At 39.6% G+C, this 22953-nt stretch overlaps 2 protein-coding genes across 4 annotated transcripts; both read right to left on the bottom strand.

Moving 5' to 3' along the window:
- Window positions 1–700: 700 nt before the first annotated feature.
- Window positions 701–10108, bottom strand: LOC140790839 (momilactone A synthase-like). 2 transcript variants are annotated; one of them, XM_073141130.1, is made up of 3 exons: window positions 9921–10108; window positions 9744–9827; window positions 701–1625 (listed from the first exon to the last, which is right to left on the bottom strand). In XM_073141130.1, exons 1-3 carry the CDS (start codon window positions 9938–9940, stop codon window positions 833–835), a joined length of 897 nt encoding a protein of 298 aa, XP_072997231.1. In that variant the 5' UTR covers window positions 9941–10108; the 3' UTR covers window positions 701–832. The 2 variants fall into 2 exon arrangements, with proteins under 2 accessions (XP_072997231.1, XP_072997230.1); XM_073141129.1 differs by having other exon boundaries at window positions 9744–9848; window positions 9921–10100.
- Window positions 10109–17620: 7512 nt separating this feature from the next.
- LOC140791504 (momilactone A synthase-like) lies at window positions 17621–19460 on the bottom strand. 2 transcript variants are annotated; one of them, XM_073142105.1, is made up of 3 exons: window positions 19298–19460; window positions 19119–19223; window positions 17621–18562 (listed from the first exon to the last, which is right to left on the bottom strand). In XM_073142105.1, the coding sequence occupies exons 1-3, from the start codon at window positions 19315–19317 to the stop codon at window positions 17770–17772; spliced, it is 918 nt and encodes a 305-aa protein (XP_072998206.1). In that variant the 5' UTR covers window positions 19318–19460; the 3' UTR covers window positions 17621–17769. The 2 variants fall into 2 exon arrangements, with proteins under 2 accessions (XP_072998206.1, XP_072998207.1); XM_073142106.1 differs by having other exon boundaries at window positions 19119–19202.
- Window positions 19461–22953: the final 3493 nt, after the last annotated feature.

The raw sequence follows: 22953 nt of genomic DNA, 5'->3' as shown, positions 1-22953 counted from the left end.
CACTTATATTTTTCATCCAACTTACGTATATTAAAACCGTGGTATTAGAAAGCAACTATACTCGATGTAGCACCCACTTGAGGGGGGGGGGGGAAAAAGAAACCACCTATAAAAGTGTTATTTTTCAACGCCCGATCGTCTGCGGCACCCAACTGCATGGATTTCTTGTAGTCAGGATGCAAACGAAGAGTTGCTTAATATTTTTACTCTCAATTGCTGATATCACAGCCAATCAATGGCTGCCAAGTACCTGATTTGCATGTCAAGCTTCAATCGTTTGTTTGGTAGTGTATTAATTATATTAACTCTATTCATCCTTCTCACGATCTTTAACTCAACGACAAAATATTTATACAACGTTGTTTTATTTGTTAAATATTTAATTTTTAAATTATCTAATACATACATATATATATATATATATAGGGCATTTGCAGACAAAAATATTTTAGTTTTCAAAATAACAAAACTAAGATCTTGTGTATATTTCTTATATGAAAAAATGTGCATCTAGTATAAAAATGAACAAATTCAGTTTAAAGAGATACACATTTTGTTACAAAGAAATGCAAACAATATATATTTACTATGAACAGTAGAGTATATTATTACAAGTAAAGAAACCCCATTCTAAATACAAATTAAATATCTTATATTTATGCGTTGGGATTTTATCTTACCTTTGTATTATTTGCACGCCTTTATCTATATATATATTATTTTTATTATATTAAGACTATAAGGTACAGAAGCTTCTCATCTGAAACAGTGTTATTACTACTTCCCAATATAACATACTTGCAGTAGTCCAAATATTGGAATCAAAGTTAATTCAGTCCTCGACGAAAAGCCCCGCGCTTTTGTATGTGGTGAAAGCTCCATCAACGACAAGGTTATGCCCACTCACATACTTAGCCTCGTCGGAAGCCAAGTACACGGCAGCCTTCGCAATGTCGATCGCCTCGCATTTCGCCCCCACTAGCTCTCCGGCGCCATAAATCATCTCCGTTAGTCGCTCGTCATCGACCCCTGGAAACAACTCCCTCATCGCATTTAACCCAATCGGCGTCGGTATCGCGTGCGGGGAGATGCAGTTCACTCTAATACCATCTTTGACTAACTCCGCGGCCGCCGACCGCACCAATCCTATCAACGCAACCTTCGACACCGTGTAACTAAGCGGCGTGATGCCGCCGAGGATACCGCCGATACTCGCAGTGCATAAGATGCAACCAGAGCGGCGAGGTATCATCACTCGGGCGGCGTGTTTGATACCCGCGACCGCGGAGCGGACATTGGTGACCATGGTGTGATCAAAGCCGGCCAGATTGAGTGCGGTGATGGATGATGTGACGGGGCCGGCGATGGCGGCGTTGTTGAAAACTATGTCGAGCCGACCGTGCCTAGCGACGGCGAGGTCGATGGCGGCGGCGAGCTGTGACTCTTGGGTGACGTCACATTGGATGAAGGTGGCGTTCGAACCGAGTTGGGAGGCAATGGACTCGCCGAGTTGGGTTTGGATATCGGCCAGGATAACTTTGGCGCCCTGGCGGATAAACTCGGTTGCACTGGCTTTGCCTATTCCGCCTGCTGCACCGGTTATGACCGCTACCTTGCCGGATAACCTACAAAAATTTGGATAAGTATGCCAATTTTATCAATAATTTATTTATTAAATAAACTAAATCAAACATATCTGACTTGGGGAAGATGAGAATAGTAAGAATAGATGAAAAAACAATCAGTATAGGTAAAATTTCATTAATTATTACATCAAGAGCAATTATAAAATATAACTTTTTTTGGTTAAGATAGAAATTAATTCTTGCGAAATCACACCTACAATCATCTAATTTCATTATGTGTAGTAAAAACTATTGAAATCATCCTAAATCAATTGAAATTCTCTTATTGAGAAAGTGCCAATTATAGAATTTCCTTCAAGTAGAATTTCGGATTCACCCCCAATCCTTTCATTTGAGGACTCCAAATTGGGTGTAATTCCGATGAGTAAGATATCTATTACGAATCAGTCTGATCCGATCCGCAACAGTTCTAGACTCGATTAGGCTCGTAACTTCCAAAGAGTTCTGCGAACAATCTAACAAACGGATCTTTCTAAATTTTTGATATGTTGTCATTCTAGAAAAGAGCTTGCCAACGAATCTAAGATTACTGAATTTGGACGGTTAAATTTCAAGATATTGGCCAAATAGTAGCCAAAGGTCAATTGAATCCTAGCTTGGTAGCCCTCCAATAGCTAGATAGATGCTAGGTTTGATTCTTGGGGTGGAAGGGGAGAAGTTGTTGTAGAAGAGGAGTGTTAGAAGCTAGAAGAGGCCGACCAAAGACTTGGGCGGTAAAAAGAGAGAGGTGGGAGAATGTGCCAATAGCTAGAGACAAGTTGAGAAGTAGATAAATGCCAAAGCCAATTTCAATTATTCAAGATAAACTCCAATTAGGGTTTCCTCCACATATTTATAGAAACTCCAATTAGGGTTTCCTCCACATATTTATAGAAACTCACCCTAGGGACCCATCAACTAAGTTAAACAAGGCACAATGGCCAATCCCATCTCTTTAGCTTCACAATTTTTGCCGATCGAGCGATTGGCGGTAGTCATTTGTTATGCTTCCTCTCTCTTTCTTCTCTCCTTTTCTATGGTTACTCTTTCCTCCCTAATAACAAACCAACAATTTTCGCCGCGGTGCGTTCGAACGCTCCCGATCGCGTTTGAATGTAGAATTTTAGTTCTCTGTCGATGCGAACGTATGCAGGCGTTCGAACAACCGCGTTCAAACGCACAATTTGTTTTCTCTATTTTTCCGAATGTGTGCAGGCGTTCGCATTCCCGTTCAACGCGGCCCGACAAAAATTCTTTTTTTTTTGCTTCTAATAAAACTCAAATAGATAAATAAGCTCATCCCAATGAACCCAATGCTACGAGTGAAGCCAATATGGATCGAGTCATATCACTCCACTACGCTTCCATTCACCTTGCCCTCAAGGTGTCAGCTCAGGATATCGTTCCATGAAGTCGGATTCGGGCATCCAAGTCGCCTCGTCCACTATGCGTCCTTGCCACTCCACCAAAACCTTAGTCACCCACTCATCTTGGACTCTAGTGCGTCATCGGGCTACAATTCAAACTGGAATAGGAGTACTCGGTTGGGATTCTGACTCATCGACTTCAATCATAATTGGCTCGGGTGGAACAGCTCCAATTGGCTCAATAGGGGGAACTCGAGCCTTAAGGCTTGAGACGTGAAAAACTTGGTGTATCCGCGCCTCCACAGGTAAGTCTAGGCGGTATGCCACATGCATAATCCTCTCGATCACCTGGTATGGTCCATAAAACTTTGGAGCCAAATTTTGATTAGGAATGGGTCTAACCGAGTTTTGCCGGTATGGTTCGAGCTTGATGTAGACCTAGTTCCCAATCAAGAAGGACCTCTCTCGGTGGCGTGGTCATATACTTACTTTATCTAGTTTTGGGCAGCCGCTAACTGCATCTTGAGTCTCCTCAACACCTCATCACGATCTTGCAAAACCGCATCCACCTTAGTTTGGTCGACTCGAGCCGATGGCAAGTATGTATGCAAGGTCAGAGGTGGCTATCCATAGACAGTCTCGAGCGGGGTCATACTAATGGCCGAATGAAAGGTTGTGTTGTATGATCACTCAACCCATGGCAAATAAGATAACCACTGTCGCGGTCGCTTGCTGACAAAGCATCGTAAGTATTGCTCTAAGCAATGATTCAGCACCTCGATTGGTCGTCCGTTTGAGGATGATAGGCTAAACTCATACGGAAGGTAGTCCCTTAGAGCGCAAATAATTCCTGCCAAAATTAACTCACAAATATAGGATCACAATATAAAACAATCAATTTTGGCATACCATACATCTTGGCCATGTTGCGCACATAAACCTCTGCGACCTTCTTTGCCGTGTAAGGATGCGCCAAAGCTAAAAAATGTACATACTTGTTAAGGCGATCTACCACCACCAATATCACGAAATGTCCTTTGGCCTTGGAAAGACCGTCAATGAAATCCATGGCGACATCCTCTCAAACCTTCATTGGAATCGAAAAGCGATTGTAGCAATCCAATAGGCTTTGCCGACTTCGTCTTTGCTCTTTGACACACTTCACAAGCCTTGATATAGGCTTGTACATCCTTCTTCATTCCAGCCCATGTGTAACTCTGACTCAGCCATTTATAGGTGCGCAACACCCCTTCATATCTAGCCATGGAGCAGTCATGAAAGTGGAGTATCAACTCCAAGCGCAAGTAATAGTCAGCTGGAATAATGATCTTGCCTTTGTCCACCAAGAGTCCATCCTTCACCACCACTCCTTGCATACAGCTAGGATCTGTAGTAAGGTCGTCCAACATCCTCATGGTGTCCGAATTGTTCTTGTAAGCCTCCCATAGCTGCTGGAAAAAAGGAAAAATTGGCGCTGAAATCACTGCCAACTCGGCTGGATTCGAGCACCTAGATAAGGCATCGGGGTGCTATTTTTGATCCCCTTTTTATACACTAACTCATAGTCGTATTCAAGTAGCTTAGACACCCACATTTGCTGGACTGGTGTATGTATGCGCTGCCCAAAGAAGTATGACAAATTCCTTTGATCGGTGCGGATCGTGAAGTGTCGCCCGATGAGATAAGGCTCTACTTAGTGATAGCATGGATGATGGCAAGCATCTCTCTTTCATAGGTAGATAGCAACTATGAACGCTCAGAAAAAGCCTTGCTCATGTAGGCCATAGATCTGCCTTCTTGTATTAAAACAGCCCTAACGTCGACTCCAAATGCGTCGCACTCAATGGTGAACAGTTTGGTAAAATCAACTAAAACAAGGATCGAGCCTGAGATCATCACCTTCTTCAAGGCTTCAAATACTTCCCTTGCTTTGTCCATCCATGTGAATGCACCCTTCTACAGCAAGGCCGTGAGGGAAGCTACAACCTTACAATAGTTTTCTACAAACCGGCGAAAGTAGCCGGTTAAATCGAGGAAACTACATAGCTCCTCAGTAGTCTTGGGGGGCAGCCAATCCACCATGCTTTAGATCTTCTTAGGGTTAGCTTCCACGTCATATTTAGATATGATGTGGCCCAGGTAGTCGACCCTTTGTTGCCCTTATGAACACTTGGAGTCCTTTTCTTTTAACTTATATTGCCGCAATAGGCCAAGTACCGTCCGAAGATGTTGCAAATGCTCTTCCCATGTACGGCTGTATACCAATATATCATCAAAGAATATCAACACATATTGCCTCAAATGAGGCCTAAAGATATCATTCATTGAGCTCTGAAAGGTGGCGGGAGCATTGGTAAGACTAAAAGTCATAACAAGAAACTTGTAGTGCCCATTATAAGTTCTAAACACCATCTTGTGCAAATCGAATAGTTTGACTCTGATTTGATGGTATCCCGCCCTCAAATCCAGCTTTGAGAAGTAACATGCACCCGCCAATTCATCCAGCAACTCTTCAATCATTGGTATGGGATACCGATCTTTGACAGTGATAGAATTGAGAGCTCGATAGTCCACACAAAACCGCCATGACCCATCATTCTTCCGCACAAGCAAGATCGGTGAAGAATAGAAGCTTCAACTTGGTCTTATCACTTCGCTGGACAACATCTCTTGGACTATCTTTGTTATAGCTTCCTTTTAGATGAAGAGATAATGGTATGGCCTCATATTTTGCTGAAACCTCCCGGGCATGATCTCGATGCGATGGCCTTACGCCCTAGATGGAGGCAATCCATGTGGCTACTGGAATACATCTTATAATTATTGCAAAAGAGGATTTAAATCAGCGGGTAAGTATAATGGATCGTCCACGTCCTTGGCCCTTTTAATGAGTTGTATGAGAAACTCGCGACACCTGAGTTTCGGCAACCCCTATAGGGACTGCAGTGCCCTTTTGGCTTCCATGCTTGATGTAGCCAATAGCTAGATTGGTTGGCCTTCACGACTGAACTCCATCACCATGGTGGTGAAGTTGAAGGTGACCGGTCCAAGATTCCGAAGCCATTGCACCCGAAGCACCAAGTCAGCTCCTCGTAGAACCAACGGATAAATATCAATTCAGAAGACATGGCCCTAAATTTGCAGCTGGACCTTGCGGCATATGCCCTCCGTTCTCAACATGGTGCCATAATTGATAATTACATCAAAGTTGTTGAAAGGCTCCGACTCCAATCCCAAACGCCACACCATCTGAGATTCCACAAAAAAATTGTGGGTGCTTCCTGAATAAATAAGAATTAGGACTTTATTCTTCGTGATCATACCTTCAACTCGAAGAGTTTTCAGAGTCGACTCGCCGGCAAGAGAATGAAAGGAGAGTTCGGCTTGAATTTCAAGCAATTTGTCCTCTTCGGTGTGGCCCACATCTTCCTCTTGCTACTCCTCAAGATCTTCAATGGGATCATCCTTGATCATCTCTTCCATGAGCATGATGGTCGCGGGCTGTTTGGAACATTTGTGGCCTAGTGTGAAACGCTCGTCGCAATAGAAGCATAAGCCCTTCGAGCGCCAATCTTCAATCTCTGCTGGTGTAAGGTGACGTCCCATCATCTGTGGCTGTCCCCTAGGGTTAGGGCCTGTCCGTGGTGGGGGTGGCCGATTAAGGTTTGGCTGAACCCACCCCAAATGTGCTACACCCGAGACCGATGGTCTAGGGTTAACGCGCGGGTCACTAGTGCTCCATGTTGGACGGTGAGTCGCGTTCAACTTCTTTATCTTCTTTTTCATCATTTGAGCCACTGAAAAGGCTTCCAACAAGGTTGTAGGATGAGATGCTCTGACTTCAGCTTGAATATCTCGACAAAGCTCGGAGACGAAAGTGCTTCTGAAGGCTGAGTCCAACCACCTGTGGACTCGATTGCTAATATTTTTTAACTCCTCTTGATAGGCTCTTACAAAGATCTTTTTGGTTAACTTCGTCAAGATGGCTTGGAAGTCATCATAGTCAAAGGATCCAAAACGCACACAGCGCGTCGGCGAACTCCTTCTAAGTGGCGAAAGCTCGCACGCGAAATGCTGCTTGAAACCATCTCACGGCTATGTCTTCAAGGTGGAATGAGACTAGAAGCATATTTTGGTGATTAGGTGTCCCTTAATAAGTGAAGAATTGCTCTATCTTATAAATCCAATCCAACGGGTCACCACCGCTGAATTTAGGAAAATCGACTCGAATTATGCAGGGTTGTAGCATTTGGTCGCGTCCTTAGTGAAGCGGCTCATTTTGCTGGACCCTTGGTTGATGTGGGGGCTCCTCCCACTTATCTCAAGGATCCTCTTCTGGATGTGGTGCTATAGGTTCCCTTGGGTGCAAAGGTGGTAAGCCAATGCAGCGCCGTGCCGGTTCGTCGTGTTATTGCCATGGTGCCTCCAATATCGGTCCTCGTCAATTCCCCTCTCTAGGTAAAGAGTGATCTTCATGTCTTTGATGACGCTCATGGGTACACCTTGGAGGATAATGGTTCTTGTCAGCAAGGGTGGCCTTGATCTCCAACAACATTTATGCCATGAGTGTCAGGGTTTGCACGTGATCAGGAGGGCCTTCTGTCCGTCCTCATGAGCTATGAGGGATGGAGATCTTGACGGAGCCATGTGGTTTGTCTCCAGCTTTGATTGCTTGCTTGCTTAGCCGCCTTCAACCTTGTGGTAGCCATGATGGTTCGATGAACGTTGGCTTTGATACCAGTTGTTACGAACCGGTTTGATCAGATCCGCAACGGTTTTGGACTCGATTAGACTCGTAACTTCTAAAGGGTTCTACGAACAATCTAACAGATGGATCTTTCTAAATTTTTGATATGTTGTTGATCTAGAAAAGAGCTTGCAAACGAATCTAAGATTACCGGGTTTGGACGATTAGATTTTAAGATATTGGGCAAATAGTGGCCGAAGATCAATCAAATCCTAGTTTGATAGCCCTCCAATGGCTAGATAAATGCTAGGTTTACTTCTTGGTGTAAAGGGGGATAAGTTATTATAGAAGAGGGTGGTTAGAAGCTGGAAGAGGTCGACCAAAGACTTGGGCGGTGGAAGAAGGAAAGTGGAAGAGGGCGTCAATGGCTAGAGACAAGTTGAGAAGGAGATAAAGACTAAAGCCAATTTCAATTATCCAAGATAAACTTCAATTAGGGTTTCCTCCAAATATTTATAGAGGCTCATCCTAGGAACTGATCAACTAAGTTAAACAACTCTACAAACCAACAACTTTCACCGCGGTGCGTTTGAATGCGCTCGATCGTGTTCGAACCCGGAATTTCAGTTCTCTATCGATGCGAACGTATGCAGCCATTCGAACAACCGCGTTCGAACAACCCGATTTTGTTCGAACGCATAATTTGCGTTCTCTGTTTTTGCGAACGTGTGCAAACGTTCGCATTTCCATTCGAATGCAGTCCTGGTAAAAATCATTTTTCTTTTTCTTCTAATAAAACTCAACTAGATAAATAAGCTCATCCCAATGAACCCAATACCGTGAATGGAGCCAATATGGATCAAGTCATCTCAATATCATATATATGATACGGTAAAGTGCAATGCATGAAAAAGTGGTAAGTTTTAGTAGGAGTAAGAGTGCAGTAAATGAAAAGATTGTGGTTTTAATTAAATCAAATAATTATATATATATATACACACACACACGACATAAGAAATCTTACACATTCAACATTTATAAGAACAGTACAAGGACCCAAAGCAATTCCCGTAAGTTTATGAATATAAGGTAGATACTTCACATTAGAAAAATCCTTAAAAAAATCAATAAAAATGTTTCTCTTCTAAACTAGATCTGAAACAATTCATTTGTAACAAAATTATACAATATTTTTATAATTTAAAAGTTACAGATCTAATGACTTTAAAATAAAGAAAACATTTTATATTAAAACGGCGGCTGATGTTGTATGAAAGCACCCGAGTTTAAATTTTAATGGCAACTATATTTAGGGCGACACTTCTCTAAAAAAAATAGCCAATGTCATTTTTTCCAACAGCTAATTAGTAGCCAGGGATAGGTTAGATTAGAGAGCCCACTAATTCCAAATCTATCCTGTCTACATTAGTTGAATAATTCCAACAAAACATATGGCCCATTAGCACCGTGGCTGACTGAAAAGTTGGAATAATTGTAGAATGTTGTAATTCAAATAGAGATAACTAATTTGATTTCAAAATTTAATTCTTCATTTATTTTTATTTTATCTTAATCGTAATAAAATCGTATTCAAGGATATTACCTCAGTAGTTAATTAAACTAATAGCAGTGTGGTTTTTAGCCATTTTAAATAAAATAAAGAGGTTGAATAATAAATTTCTAAATTGTAGGGTGTGAATAGTAATAAAGACAAAACACAGGATGGTTTAGTAAATTTTCCTATAAAATTAATAATTTAGAATTTTAGAGTAGTTAACAAGAAGTTATCATGGTAGGAGGTTTTGAATTTTTAATCCCGTACGTATCTATCATTTAAAATATAAGATCTTAACTAGTTTTAGTTCAAATCCACTCCTTAATGTAGAATCTTAAATATCAAACTTATAATTCTATAGCTTCTCAAGACATAGATTGAAATCTTGAAGGAATAGGGAAATAATTACTCTGTACAAAGATAAATTTATGGGCATAATTATTATTTTGCAAACAATTATTTTTGTATTGTCTTTTAATGGAAAAAAGGAATTAAGAATAGTTTATTACCTTCCCTGCTCGGAGTCAGTGGAGAGTAATCGGTTAATACCAGAAGCAACCATACCACCACTCCTCCATGCACTTCCCTCCCATCTGAAGCCGATAAAGAAACCCCTAAGATTATTATATTTGAGGAAGGAGCACGAATTTTGAGGTTTAATGGGAATTAACGAGAGATCTACGCACCTGAGAGCACTTCGAAGCATTGCAGAGGATGGATGGATTAACGAGATGAGTAAACTTAGAGAGAGAGAGAGAGAGAGAGAGAGAGAGAGAGAGAGAGAGAGAGAGAGGAGAAGGGGGCGGGGCGGGGCGGGGCGGGGCGGGGGAGACTATATAAAGCTTAGCCATGTGTGTTATTATGATACGTTCACAAAAGTCCACAGGTCAATTAAGGCTGCCAAATTAATTACACCAAACTGTTTCATATTAGCTCAAGATTATCGAACCATCGGTTCTAATATTAACTATTTATAAGTAAACCATTAAGTTTGTTGATAGACTTTATTCTCTTCGTTTGTAATATTTTATATATAAAAAAACCTTGTTTCTAGTCGTTTCTTTCGGGATGAGTGTATTTTTCTTAGGCTTGGGATGAAGAAGAAGGTGGGTGAGAAATGGAGGGAGGAAGTGGTGGTCGATGTCGTGGGTGATCGATGAGTTGTTGTTTTCTATTATTATTATTTCTGTTTATGGAGAGGTACAGTGGAGGGAACGAGAGCTTTATAGCAAGGTAGAAAGGATATTTTTTGTTTTCATTTTTGTTGTTAAGGGTGGGGCTGATGTTGTATACTGAAAACGATGGAACGTGTATCTTCTTCATTTGTGATAGTCTTGGTTCACTTATACATGGAATAGGAATACACTTATTCTCATCTAATAATTAAACAATAATATGATAATTTTTTTTCATTATACAACTTTTAAAAAATAGTTAGTATAATTATTATTTAGCTCTTAGATTAGATGACATTTAATTACATATCACCTCAGCTACAGTTGAGATTATCTTTCTCTCCTCTATCTCTTATCTTAAATATTGGCCATCTCAATTACAGGTTAAAAATATAGATCATCTCACCTATAATTGAGATTCCGTCCCTTTTAGACTAACAAATTCTATAAAAATAAAAAAAATTAAGCCGACACTCTTTTTTTTTGTTGCAAGCTTATAATTCCTCGTTATCCTATAGTGCATCATAATTTTTTGACAAGTGGTATTAGAATTAAAATATATTTCATGATCAAAATACCTCTTTTGCTCAAAATTGAGAATATTAAATGGATGCACGATATATAAAAATTATATGTAAGGTTTTATTTGTACTCATGTAATTAACAAATTGTACTTCAAAACATAATTTTTATTCATTTAATGCGCCTATATTATATATATATATATATATATAGGCAAGTTATGATAATTTATAAGATATTTGATGAAGAATATTAAAGTGGAAGATTAATTTTAAAATTAAAGTATTTAAAATCGTCATTAAAGTGCTCAAATGATGTCATATTCAAATGCACATCAATGACCACTCTATATTCAACTATCTACTCTATCGTTAGTGCATACCTTTAGATGTTGTTCGAAATTATTGAGATAATTCTACAGATCTAAGTCAAATCGTTTGAAGTGCATCCAAACGAGATCATGAATCTTTATAGAATCCATTACTTCAAGAAATTTGTTTGGATATCTTTTTGTCTTATTTTTAATATTCTACCTTATTTCTAATATATATATATATAAAGGTTTTAATCTAACCTTAGGAGGTCATCAATTATCATCTTGAGATTACCTTTTAGAGACTATTGGAGATTACTTCTTGGCTTTAAACGGAACGTGCTGAACCACTCAACTCGATTCATTCTATAGACCAGATCTGGAATGATCCGTCCGTAGGATAATTATGAAAATTTAGGTGGAGGTACTCTCATGAGTTAGGGTTCTAATGGCTCTAGTTTCACCTAAATCGGAGGTCAGAATGAAAAAATAAAAATAAAATAGTGGAGATGTGTTAGGGAGGGCAGAACGGTAATATCCGACGTTGCGGCGGTCGTCGGAGGGTGGTGGATGACCAAGGGTGGTGGTGGACGGCCGTGTAGTAGGGTGGCTGTTGGAGGTAGGAGGTGGCTAGGGTTTGGAAGCTTGAAGGGGATCTAGGGTTATGATCTACTCCTATGAAGATAAAGGCAATCTCAGAGTTAATGTAAAAAGATAAGGACGAGAATAATAATTGGCTAAACTCATATTTCTCTCAATGATATTATTATCAACTCATATCCACCCATATTTATAGGATTAAAATCCCTAACAGATCGGATCCACATGCGGATTATTAGATTTATTTAAAATTCAAAATAGAAAGATAAAGCTAAGTAACTAATCTCTAGCAGATCGGATCCATAAGCGAATTATCCAATTTATTTAAAATTCAAAACAGAAAGATAAAGCTAAGTAACTAATTTGACTCGACTCGACTTGACTCGACTTAACCCATGTGATCGGATCGTAACAATCCACCGCACTTCCGACACCTTGTCCTCAAGGTGACTAGTCTCTTGCATCCTTGTACTTATATAACTTGTCATGCCAATCAGTAGATTCGGGTTCGTCTTCTTTGAGTTCGCCTAGGAACATGACGTGGGATGGCTGATGCTTGCATTTATGACTGGGGGTAAATCGGTCATCATAGTAAAAATACAAGCCTTTTCTTCGGCGCTCTTCCAAGTCGTTGGGTACAAAGCGACGCGTGATCATCTGTCGGTTAGGCTGAGCCGTTTGTGTAGTCTGAGTCGGAGCAGATGCCGTCTCTAGTGTGCCATAGGTTTAGGCCGCCTTTCTTCTCTCCTCTTTGGGGATCTGGTTCAATTGATCCAACTTGGACTCCATCAGAACAGCTAAGGAGAAGGTCTCTTCAGAAGTAGTGGGCCTCAAAGCCTTGACCTCAGCTTGAATGTCAGGCCTAAGCCCACTAATGAAGGTACTCTTCAGGGCCGAGTCAGACCAGTTAGTGACTCGATTGCATATCTGCTCGAACTCTTCCCGGTAAGCTTAAACTGTTGTTGACTGAGTTAGCTTACTCAACATGGCCTGAAAGTCCTCGTACTGAGTTAGACCGATTCGAGCACAAATCACATCTGCAAAGTCCTGCCAAGATTCAAATGGTCAAGTCCGCTCAACCGACTGGTACCACCTAATCGCCATGCCCTCCAAGTGAAATGAGGGTAGCTGGTCCTTCTGATGGTCGGGCGTGCCATGGTACGTGAAAAACTGCTCCACTAGATAGGTCCAATCTAGCAGGTCTCCTCTAGAAAATTTAGAAAATCAAGCTTGATGGTTCGAGCTTGGATCCCAAAATGTGGTCTGTCATCACGGGCGAAGTGACCTCGGGGTTAAGGCTGGTCTCGTGGGTCATAGGCCCACGGGTTTGGCTCATGTCGCCCCCGGGCTGCACACGGGTTTGGCTCAGTCTAACGACGCGGGCCCACCGGTTCATTCCACCATTCTTCCTCGGGCTCGTACTCATGCTCGGGGTTTTGCTCATAGGTTCCAAATTGGTTTGCACGAGGTGGTCAAACCGGTTCGCAAAAATTTGGCTTGCCTCAAAAATCGTGCACTTCATCTCCTTTATTCCAATAACCTAACCCTAGGGCTGAATTTGGAATTCGGCCTAGGGGTGCCGCCACAAGGTTGCATGGGGGCGGCGGCGGCTAGGCTCGGTCGGGGATCACCAGCAGCCGACCCCTGGCTGGTCCTCGCGGCGATGAGCGGCGGCGGTGGAGGGCCAAACGCGAGCTCGGGCTCGAGCTGTTGCAGCGGCGGTCCTGGCGTGTCGTCGGCCGGTCCACCGACCCCCTACGGCTGCGGAAGGGACCAGTGGCCCCACTACAATGGAGTAGTGGCGGTGGAAAATTGTGGCAGAGCTACCCCGACATAGGGGTAGCCTCCTGCGGCTATGGCTGTCGAGTTTGGCCACCTAACGGTCGTCGATGGCTGCGGCGACCACCACTGGCCGACAGTCGGTCCTAGGAAGCTAGCTGTGGCTGCCGGTGGCCGTGGGAGCGTCGGCCCTACGGCCACCAGCCGCGAATTTGCTGCAGCACGAACCACCGCGGCTGGCGATCTTCTAGCCGCGAAAGGCAGCTTGGGCTCGGGTGCGGGGGCCTCATGGAAAAGATCGGTCATGGTGGTAGGGGTCGTGAGCGTCTGGATAGCCGCTGATGGGAAGCTAGGGTTTTCGGCCCTAGCTCCCACCACGGTTGGGGAAGATGATCTCGCAGACGCTGTTGCTGGTGGTTCCGATGTGGCATCGGCATTTGGGAAGGTCTGCAGGGCCGGAGGGGTCCCCACCGTGGTCGGAGGAGGGGTTGAGGCCGCAATTTGGGCAGGCTCATCCCTTCTCTCACGGGTTGATAATGGTGATTTAGTTTGGCTTTGTCCTGTCGTGGCCAACGGCGTTGGCAGCGAAGGTCGGTGGAGGCCGGCTAGTAAGGCCTCCGTCAAGGCCTGAATCGAGTCTTTGAGGGCTGTTTGGATCTTCGCGTTCTCCTTCGTGTTTTCCTTCAACTCGATCGAAAATGCTTTAAAAAAGCTTTTGCCCACGCCGGTGGCTCCTCATTGATAATTGCTGGGATTGGAGGGGGTGGCCAGATCAACTCCCATAGGAACGAAGATGAGATCATGGTCCTCCTTGGTCGATGCCTCCTCGTTGGCCTTGGAACGCGTGTTAACTATCTTTCGAGGAATCTATCTCTGATACTAATGTTACTGACCAGATCTGGAATGATCCGTCTGTAGGATGATTATGAAAATTTAGGTGAAGTAGCCTCGTGAGTTAGGGTTCTAATGACTCTAGTTTCACCTAAATCGAAGGTCGGGATGAAAAGATAAAAATAAAATAGTGAAGATGTGTCAGGGAGGGCAGAACGGTAATATTCGACGTTGCGGCGGTCATCGGAGGGTGGTGGACGGCCGTGTAGTAGGGTGGTTGCTGGAGGTAGGAGGTGGCTCGGGTTTGGAAGCTTGAAGGGCTTATGATCTACTCCTATGAAGATAAAGATAATCCCACAATTAATGTAAAAAGATAAGGACGAGAATAATAATTGGCTAAACTCATATTTCTCTCAATGATATTATTATCAACTCATATCCACCCATATTTATAGGAGTAAAATCCCTAACAAATCGGATCCACATGCGGATTATTAGATTTATTTAAAATTCAAAATAGAAAAATAAAGCTAAGTGATCGGATCCACAAGCGGATTATCCGATTTATTTGAAATTCAAAATAGAAAGATAAAGCTAAGTAACTAATTTGACTCGACTCGACTTGACTCGACTTAACCCATGTGGTCAAATCATAATAGAATCGCAGCAGCTTGAGGAGGAGGAGGCGGCCAACATTGTGACATCACCGCACTCCGGAATGCCGATTCGGTCGCCCTCATCCCATTTTCCTCCTCTATCGCTATTGCCACCTTGGCAGCAAGTCGGTTCTGAAACGGATCCATCTCGGCGGGTGAATCAAGGAGCTCTCACGTCCTCGTCGTCACTGCCATAGTTCGATCGGTGCTGCCTTCATTGTTAGAATCTACCTCAAGCTTGGCGAAGGAGGATGAGGCGGTCGGTAGCTTGTGGAAGAGGAGGAGGTGGCTGACACCATGGCATCACTGCACTTTGAAACATCCATCCGGTCGCCCTCATCCCCCCCTCCCTCGCCCCCCTGTCCTCTATTGTAGTTGTCACCTTGGCAGCGAGTTGGTTCCGGAACGAATCCATCTCGGCGGGCGAATCGAGGAGCTCTCGCATCCTCGTCACCACTATCATAGCCCAATCGGTGCTGCCTTCGTCATCAGCATCTCCCTCAAGCTTGGCAAAGGAGGATGTGGCGGTTGGCACCGCAGCATCACCGCCCTTCGGAACGCTGATTCGGTGCCGAAGGAGGAGGAGGTGGGCTAGGGACAGACGTGGGATTTGGACATTTGAGAATAGGGTTTTGTAATAACTCTATTATACCGATCCTATCGAGCCGAGCTTGAGCGAGCCGACTCTAGCTCAAGCACGGCTCAATATTAATTTCGAGCCGATTTTGACAACTCAAGCTCGTCTCATTTCTAACCAAGTCGAGCCGAACTCAAGCTTCAGCTGAGTTGCGCCTGCACCCGAGCCGCTCGTTTATTTTTACAGCCCTACTCTTAGGTCATTTATTATTTTTTTAATTATTATTATAACATACCTAAGGATTTACGTACATTTTTTTTAGTATCAAGATACTTAGATCTTAATCCTCTTGTACTACACAACATTAGAGAGTTTCTCCAATAATTTTAATAGTAATTATGATATTTTAAATAACATAATAATAATAATTGCAGTTATTTGCACTGAAAATTTACTTGGTTTTCAATTTGATAGCCTATGGTCATATTTTTGTTTTCCTTGTACTTGAGGTTGTTTTCTTACTTTTCTTTCAACTATGACCTGTACTTATCTTCTACTTCATATGCTGCTAATAATTATTATTATTCTTCTTTCCTTCATCTTCTTCTTCAACTGCTCCTTTTTTTTATCTCTTTTGTATAGAAAAAAAAAGAGAATGATTAAAAGAGACTTGTATAGAAAGCGTATAGAAAAAATAATAAAAATTGTTATTATATTTACGAAAATTATTATTATATTTATGAAAGTTGTTAATATTTTTTTTTCTTCTTATTTTCGATTGTTGCTTCTTTTTCTTAATTTACTTCACCACTAAAGATGAAATGTGTATAGAAGAAAAAAAAAGAAAATTATTAAAAGACAATGAAATGTAAATTTTCACTACTATCTCTAATTAATCTCTTACTTTATTAATTAAAGAGTGATAAGAGAGACTTGTATATAAAGAAAAGAATAAATAAGGCATAGAAGAAGAAGAAAAAGAAGAAAAAGAAGAAAAAGAAGAAGAAGCAATAGTAGAAAAAAACAACAAAAATTGTTATTATATTTGTGAAAGCTATTATTATATTTGCGAAAGTTGTTAGTATGTTTTATTCTTTTTCTTATTTTCTCTTGTTTCTTTTTTCTATACAAGTTTATCTATTTAATCATTAATTAATAAAGTAAGAGATTAATCAGAGATAGTGATGAGTCAATTATGATTAGTTAAATAACCAAAAGTATGAGTCTACATGATTAATATTTATTTTTATGTAAATTATAATTGTAAAGTATGTAAATTCTATAATGTATAAAAAAGAACAAAATTTGTTAAAAATAAATGAGAGTTGTTATTATATTTATGAAAGTGATTATTATGTTTTCTACTTTTTTCTACTTTTTTCTGTTATTATTTTTTCTTCTTCTATCCCTTAATAATTTTTTTTTCTATACAATCAAAATATGACTCTGTATGATTATTATTTATTTCTACATAAATTATAATGATGAAATATGTAAATTCTGTAATGTATAGAAAAAACAACGAAAGATATTAAAAATCAATGAAAGTTGTTAATATATAGTTTTATTTTCTACTACTTTTTTTTTGCTATTGCTTCTTCTTTTTCTTCTTCTTCTATGCCTTATTTATTCTTTTCTTTATATACAAATAAATTTACATTTCGTTGTCTTTTAATAATTTTTATTTTTTTTCTTCTATACATATTTCATCGTTTTTTAACAACTTTAATGGTAAAGTAAATTAAGAAAAAGAAGCAATAATAAAAAATAAGAAGAAAAAGAAACATATTAACAACTTTCGTAAATATAATAATAATTTTTACAAATATAATAACAACTTCCATTATTTTTTCTATACTTATGCGTTGGGATTTTATCTTTATCTTTGTAGTTCTAAGCCTATGGATTTAATACCTTTTTATTATTTGCACGCTTTTAACAAGGAATATATATATTCCTTTTATTATATTAAGACTTAGTTCACAATACAAATAAGGTACACGAGTTTCTCATCTGAAGCAGCGTTATTACAACTTCCCAATACAACAATACTTGCAGTAGTCCAAATAATGGAATCAAAGTTCAGTCCTTGACGAAAAGTCCTGCCCTTTTGTATGTACTGAAAGCTCCATCAACGACAAGGTTATGCCCACTCACATACTTAGCCTCGTCGGAAGCCAAGTACACGGCAGCCTTCGCAATGTCGACCGCCTCGCATTTCGCCCCCTCTAGCTCTCCGGCGCCATAAATTATCTCCGTCAGTCGCTCGTCATTGGTCCCTGGAAACAACTCCCTCATCGCATTTAACCCAATCGGCGTCGGTATAGCGTGTGGGGAGATGCAGTTCACTCTGATACCATCTTTTACTAACTCCGCGGCCGCCGACCGCACCAATCCTATCAACGCAACCTTGGACACCGTGTAACTAAGCGGCGTGAGGCCGCCGAGGATACCGGCAACACTTGCAGTGCATAAGATGCAACCGGCGCGGTGGGGTATCATCACCCGGGTGGCGTGTTTGATACCCGCGACCGCGGAGCGGACATTGGTGGCGATGGTGTGATCAAAGCTAGCCAGATTGAGTGTGGTGATGGATGACGTGATGGGGCCAGCGATGGCGGCGTTGTTGAAAACTATGTCGAGCCGGCCGTGCCGGGCGACGGCGAGGTCGATGGCGGCGGCGATCTGTGATTCTTGGGTGACGTCACATTGGATGAAGGTGGCGTTCGGGCCGAGTTGGGAGGCAGTGGACTCGCCAAGTTGGGTTTGGATATCGGCTAGGATAACTTTGGCGCCCTGCCGGATAAACTCAGTTGCACTGGCTTTGCCTATTCCGCTTGCAGCACCTGTTATGACCGCTACCTTGCCGGATAACCTACAAAAATTTGGATAAGACTGCCAATTATAGTGACGGTAATATTTCCTCACAAGAAAATTAATTTGCGAAATCACACCTAAGATCATCTAATTTCATTATGTGTAGTAAAAGCCATTGAAATCATCCTAAATCAATTGAATTTCTCTTATTGAGACAGTTCAAATATATAATTTCCGTCTAGAATTTTAGAGTAGTTAACAATAAGTTATCATGGTAGGAGGTTTTGATTTTCAATCCTGCACGTATGTATCATTTAAAATATAAGATCTTAACTAGTTTTAATTCAAATCCACTCCTTAATGTAGAATATTAAACATCAAACTCATAATTCTATAGCTTCTCAAGACATAGATTGAAATCTTCCTCAGATACACAGAATTAATTTGAAGGATTAGGGAAATAATTACTCTGTACAAAGATAAATTTATGGGCATTATTATTATTTTGCAAACAATTATTTTTGCAAAAGTAATCTCCTTGCCTTTGGGAAGTTCTGATTGACACGTAGTACATATATATATATATATATATATATATAAGAATAGTTTATTACCTTCCCTGCTCGGAGTCAGTGGAGAGTGATCGATTAATACCAGAAGCAACCACACCACCACTCCTCCATGCGCTTCCCTTCCATCTGAAGCCGATAAAGAAGCCCCTAAGATTATTATATTTGAGGAAGGAGCACGAATTTCGAGGTTTAATGGGGGAATTAATGAAAGATCTACACACCTGAGAGCACTTCGAAGCATTGCAGAGGATGGATGGATCGACGAGATGAGTAAACTTAGAGACTGTTTCAGATTAGTTCAAGATTATCGACCTTCCTTGGAAAAAGACAAAAATAGTCTTAGGTCATCCGTCAATTCAAATTTAAAATTGATTCATTCTGTTCATCAAGTACCTGCCCACTACTACTACTTTTTGTAGTTTTGCATCCAATGTGCAACGTTAGGATTCTTGATGTAAATGTGTTGCATGTGAAATTAATTACACTGTTACGCAAGGAATAAATGAGAAGGTATTATCATATTTATATATTATCAGCAAAGTTTCAAATAACATCTTACATTTTAGTCATTTCCTGAATAAATATCCCATTGTAAATTATGATAGTGTAATCCTTTTTTTCTATCATATTTATATAACACCCTGTGGTAATTTAAACTAACTAATCTCTAAGAGCATCTCCAAATGACTATTTATATATTGTATTTTAAATTATATAATAAGTCCTCTTATTTGTATTATTTTCTAAAATAAAATATATAATTAGAAAACTCTTATTGACATTATATTATACAAAATAAAAATAAAAAATTTAAAATAACTTAAAATAGTTTAATATTAGACTCATTTTAAAGATCACGATGGATCCTTTCCAACGGTACTATTTCTGTTAAAGACTTATTAATAAAACTAATTATATATTCAATTTAACTAACTAGATTATTTAATAAAGTATATATACGAAATTTAAAGTTTTAGATTATATTTTTGTAGAGCAAAATTAGATTTTAAAAAGTTAAATTGTATTCTAGTTAGGCTCCAAATTCTCGGAAGAAGCTCTAAATTTAGAGCTCCACCCTGTTCTGAGATGCTCTAAGAAGTGACATCTAATAGAAAGATTCTATTAGGATAACTAAGTTTACTTTTTAACATGTATAAAATATGCTTGCACAGAATACTATTACGGAAATTCAATCTTTTTGAGGTTATTTGGGTAAATTTAGGTAGAGTGATATTAGGCTAGAAAATGTCTTAACGGATTAAAAGAAAAACAGATATGTATATAGTAATTGATAATAAATGTGGTTTTTTAATAAATATTTCCATAGCGAATAAAAATAGTTATCTTGGTTTTTTATTTGGCGAGCGAGGATTTTATTTTTATTTTTATTGCACTGAAAACTTATCTTCTTCTTCCTTTTCTTTGTTCTTTTTTGTACTTAAACTATAAAATTCTAATTTAATATAAATTTTTAAAAATATTTAAAAGATAATTATTTGACCTCCAAATATTATGAAATCAATTGGATAAAATCGGTGGCATCATGATCTATAACTTTTGTATTCTATATTTTTTTTTTTTTCAGATTATGAGCAAAATAAATAATTCCTAGTTTAAATATGAAATTATGAATTATAGTTAAAATTTCGTAAAATGCATAATTTTAATTCCGTACATTTTAAAAAAAATATATAAAAGTAAATAATAATTATTAAATTGTAATTGTAAAGTATATAAATTCTAAAATGTACAGAAAAAATAACAAAAATTATTAAAATTTAATAAAAATTGTTATTATATTTGCGAAAATTGTTATATTTTTTGTACAAGTTTATCTAATCGTTCTTTAATTAATACACTAAGAGAATAATCAGAGATAGTGGTGAGATAATTTTGATTAGTTAAATAACCAAAAGCATGACTGAAACACCCACTTCCATAATTCATGTGTTCCTCACGTGGAGCATGTCCACGTGATTCCCACGTGACCTGTTAGTGAAATAATCTCACTGAATATCTGAAAAAGTCAAGAAATACCATATTAATCCAACAAATAATCCAGAATTATAATATCACAGGCCTCAACAAGCCTCTAGGAATACAAGTCCATCACAAATTTGATAAAACATAAATACCCTCGGAGGGGCTAAGTCTAACTGAAATAATAAAATAAACAAATGCTAAAAATAAAGGAATGAATCTGCTACTCCTCGATGTCCGCATCCTCTATAATCAACTCTGAAATATTTCCACCAAAAATGGCGGTGAGCACGGGGGCCCAGCAAGTAAAATCTAATAATAATCTAAGATTATTACATAATAAATAAATATGCAACTCATAACATGTTAGAAAAAATGTACATTATGACTTTTAATAGCTTTAATCATTATAGCTCATTTTGCATAGCAATCCACACAGGAGTCGAGTCACAATGACATATCTCACAAAGCACCATAAAAATCGAGGGGGACTAGTCAACTAGCGGTATTATCGCCCATACATGCATAGCGACGCTGCATATGACCGGTTGTTTGTGGCCATCAGACTAAGGACCCAAGTCGTAAGCCCATCAACACCGTTCTAGTAATCATCGCACAAAGCGAAATCATCACATATGGCTGATAAGAGCACACAGCTCAAAAGACGCTCTGACCTTACGTCCTCGGGTACCGCTAGAACTACAATCCCTACCTCTAAATCATCTTTTCTAATATCATACTAGTCTAGTCTCCAACTAGGGCAGTGTAATCACTTGAATGCTCCACCAACTACCGACCTCAGGTGTGGGCCGCTAATATAATACTATATAATATACACTCTACCCTTAACCCCGGGTTGAGTGGGTAAAAAGGGCATTGCCTAACTAGGACTTGACTAACAGTGATATGTGCACGTGGTGTCATGACCTCTATTATTTAACATAATCATCACACTAACAGATATTATAAATAAGCATAGAGTCTATCATACATGTGCATTAAGCAATAAATAATGCAAGTAAGAATTGACATATAATTAATTGCAGATATGAAATGTCATATAAGTTACACAAGTAAGAAAACGATATTTAATTATCACAGGTAAGAAATAGCATAAGTATGCATTTTTCATAGACTATTATAGAATTCTACTTGCCTGAGATATTTCTGGAATCTGTCTTACTCTCCTAATCAATCGGCTCTTCTTGAATTTCAAGATCCTTCCCGCACAATACTGAATCTAATAATTTATAAATAAAATAAACATAATATTAATGGACTTATAAACTAACCATCTTGTTGTGTAAATTTAAGTTTGATTCTCTAGGTCTGAGATATTATTTGTCTTAATTAAAATAATAATGGTCATTAGAGCCGTTCACATTGTAAATGTGAAGATAATTGAGAAGACTAATAAATTCAAATACATATTTTGATTTTGTATAGTTCCTAATTTTGTTAATAACATGGTTGAGAAAATTATAATAATTACAATTTAGGTGGCTAACAGAATTTAAGAAAAAATAACAGACTCATAATTAATTAGTCTAGGGTTAAAATGTTAAAGGTTGGGCTGGGCTCAAGGCCCAGCAAATTAAGTGAGAGTGAGAGAGGGAGAGTGGGCTGCATGTAGGTTTGCAGCCCACTGGACCAACGGTAGTGGACTGGGCTCAAGAGCCTAGTCCAGCAGGGTGAGATGGTGGACTGGGCTCCAGAGCCCAGTTCGACAAAAATAAGGAGGTGGGCTGCGGGGCCTACCGCAGCCCACCAGAAACTAAGGGGGTGGACTGGGCTCCAGAGCCCAGTCCACTGAGACCTTAGAGAAGAGGGGACTGAGGACTTGGGTTGCAACGCACGCCATAGCCCAGAGAGAGAGAGAGAGAGAGAGCGGTGGGGG

Source organism: Typha latifolia, chromosome 6 (assembly GCF_019914945.1).
Source record: "Typha latifolia isolate L0001 chromosome 6, TyphaL0001v2, whole genome shotgun sequence".
NCBI classification, from domain to species: domain Eukaryota; kingdom Viridiplantae; phylum Streptophyta; class Magnoliopsida; order Poales; family Typhaceae; genus Typha; species Typha latifolia.
The sequence above is the reverse complement of the archived record's forward strand: the minus strand, read 5'-3'. Positions and strand labels throughout refer to the sequence as shown.

Bases quoted from the DNA above. Each gene is read 5' to 3' on its own strand.
- LOC140790839 (XM_073141129.1), bottom strand. From the start codon at position 9,940: ATGCTTCGAAGTGCTCTCAG. The intron at 9,849-9,920 runs GTGCGTAGATCT...TAATAATCTTAG, and splicing joins ATGCTTCGAAGTGCTCTCAG to GGGTTTCTTTATCGGCTTCA. The intron at 1,626-9,743 runs GTAATAAACTAT...AAATTTTTGTAG, and splicing joins ACTGACTCCGAGCAGGGAAG to GTTATCCGGCAAGGTAGCGG.
- LOC140791504 (XM_073142105.1), bottom strand. From the start codon at position 19,317: ATGCTTCGAAGTGCTCTCAG. The intron at 19,224-19,297 runs GTGTGTAGATCT...TAATAATCTTAG, and splicing joins ATGCTTCGAAGTGCTCTCAG to GGGCTTCTTTATCGGCTTCA. The intron at 18,563-19,118 runs GTAATAAACTAT...AAATTTTTGTAG, and splicing joins ACTGACTCCGAGCAGGGAAG to GTTATCCGGCAAGGTAGCGG.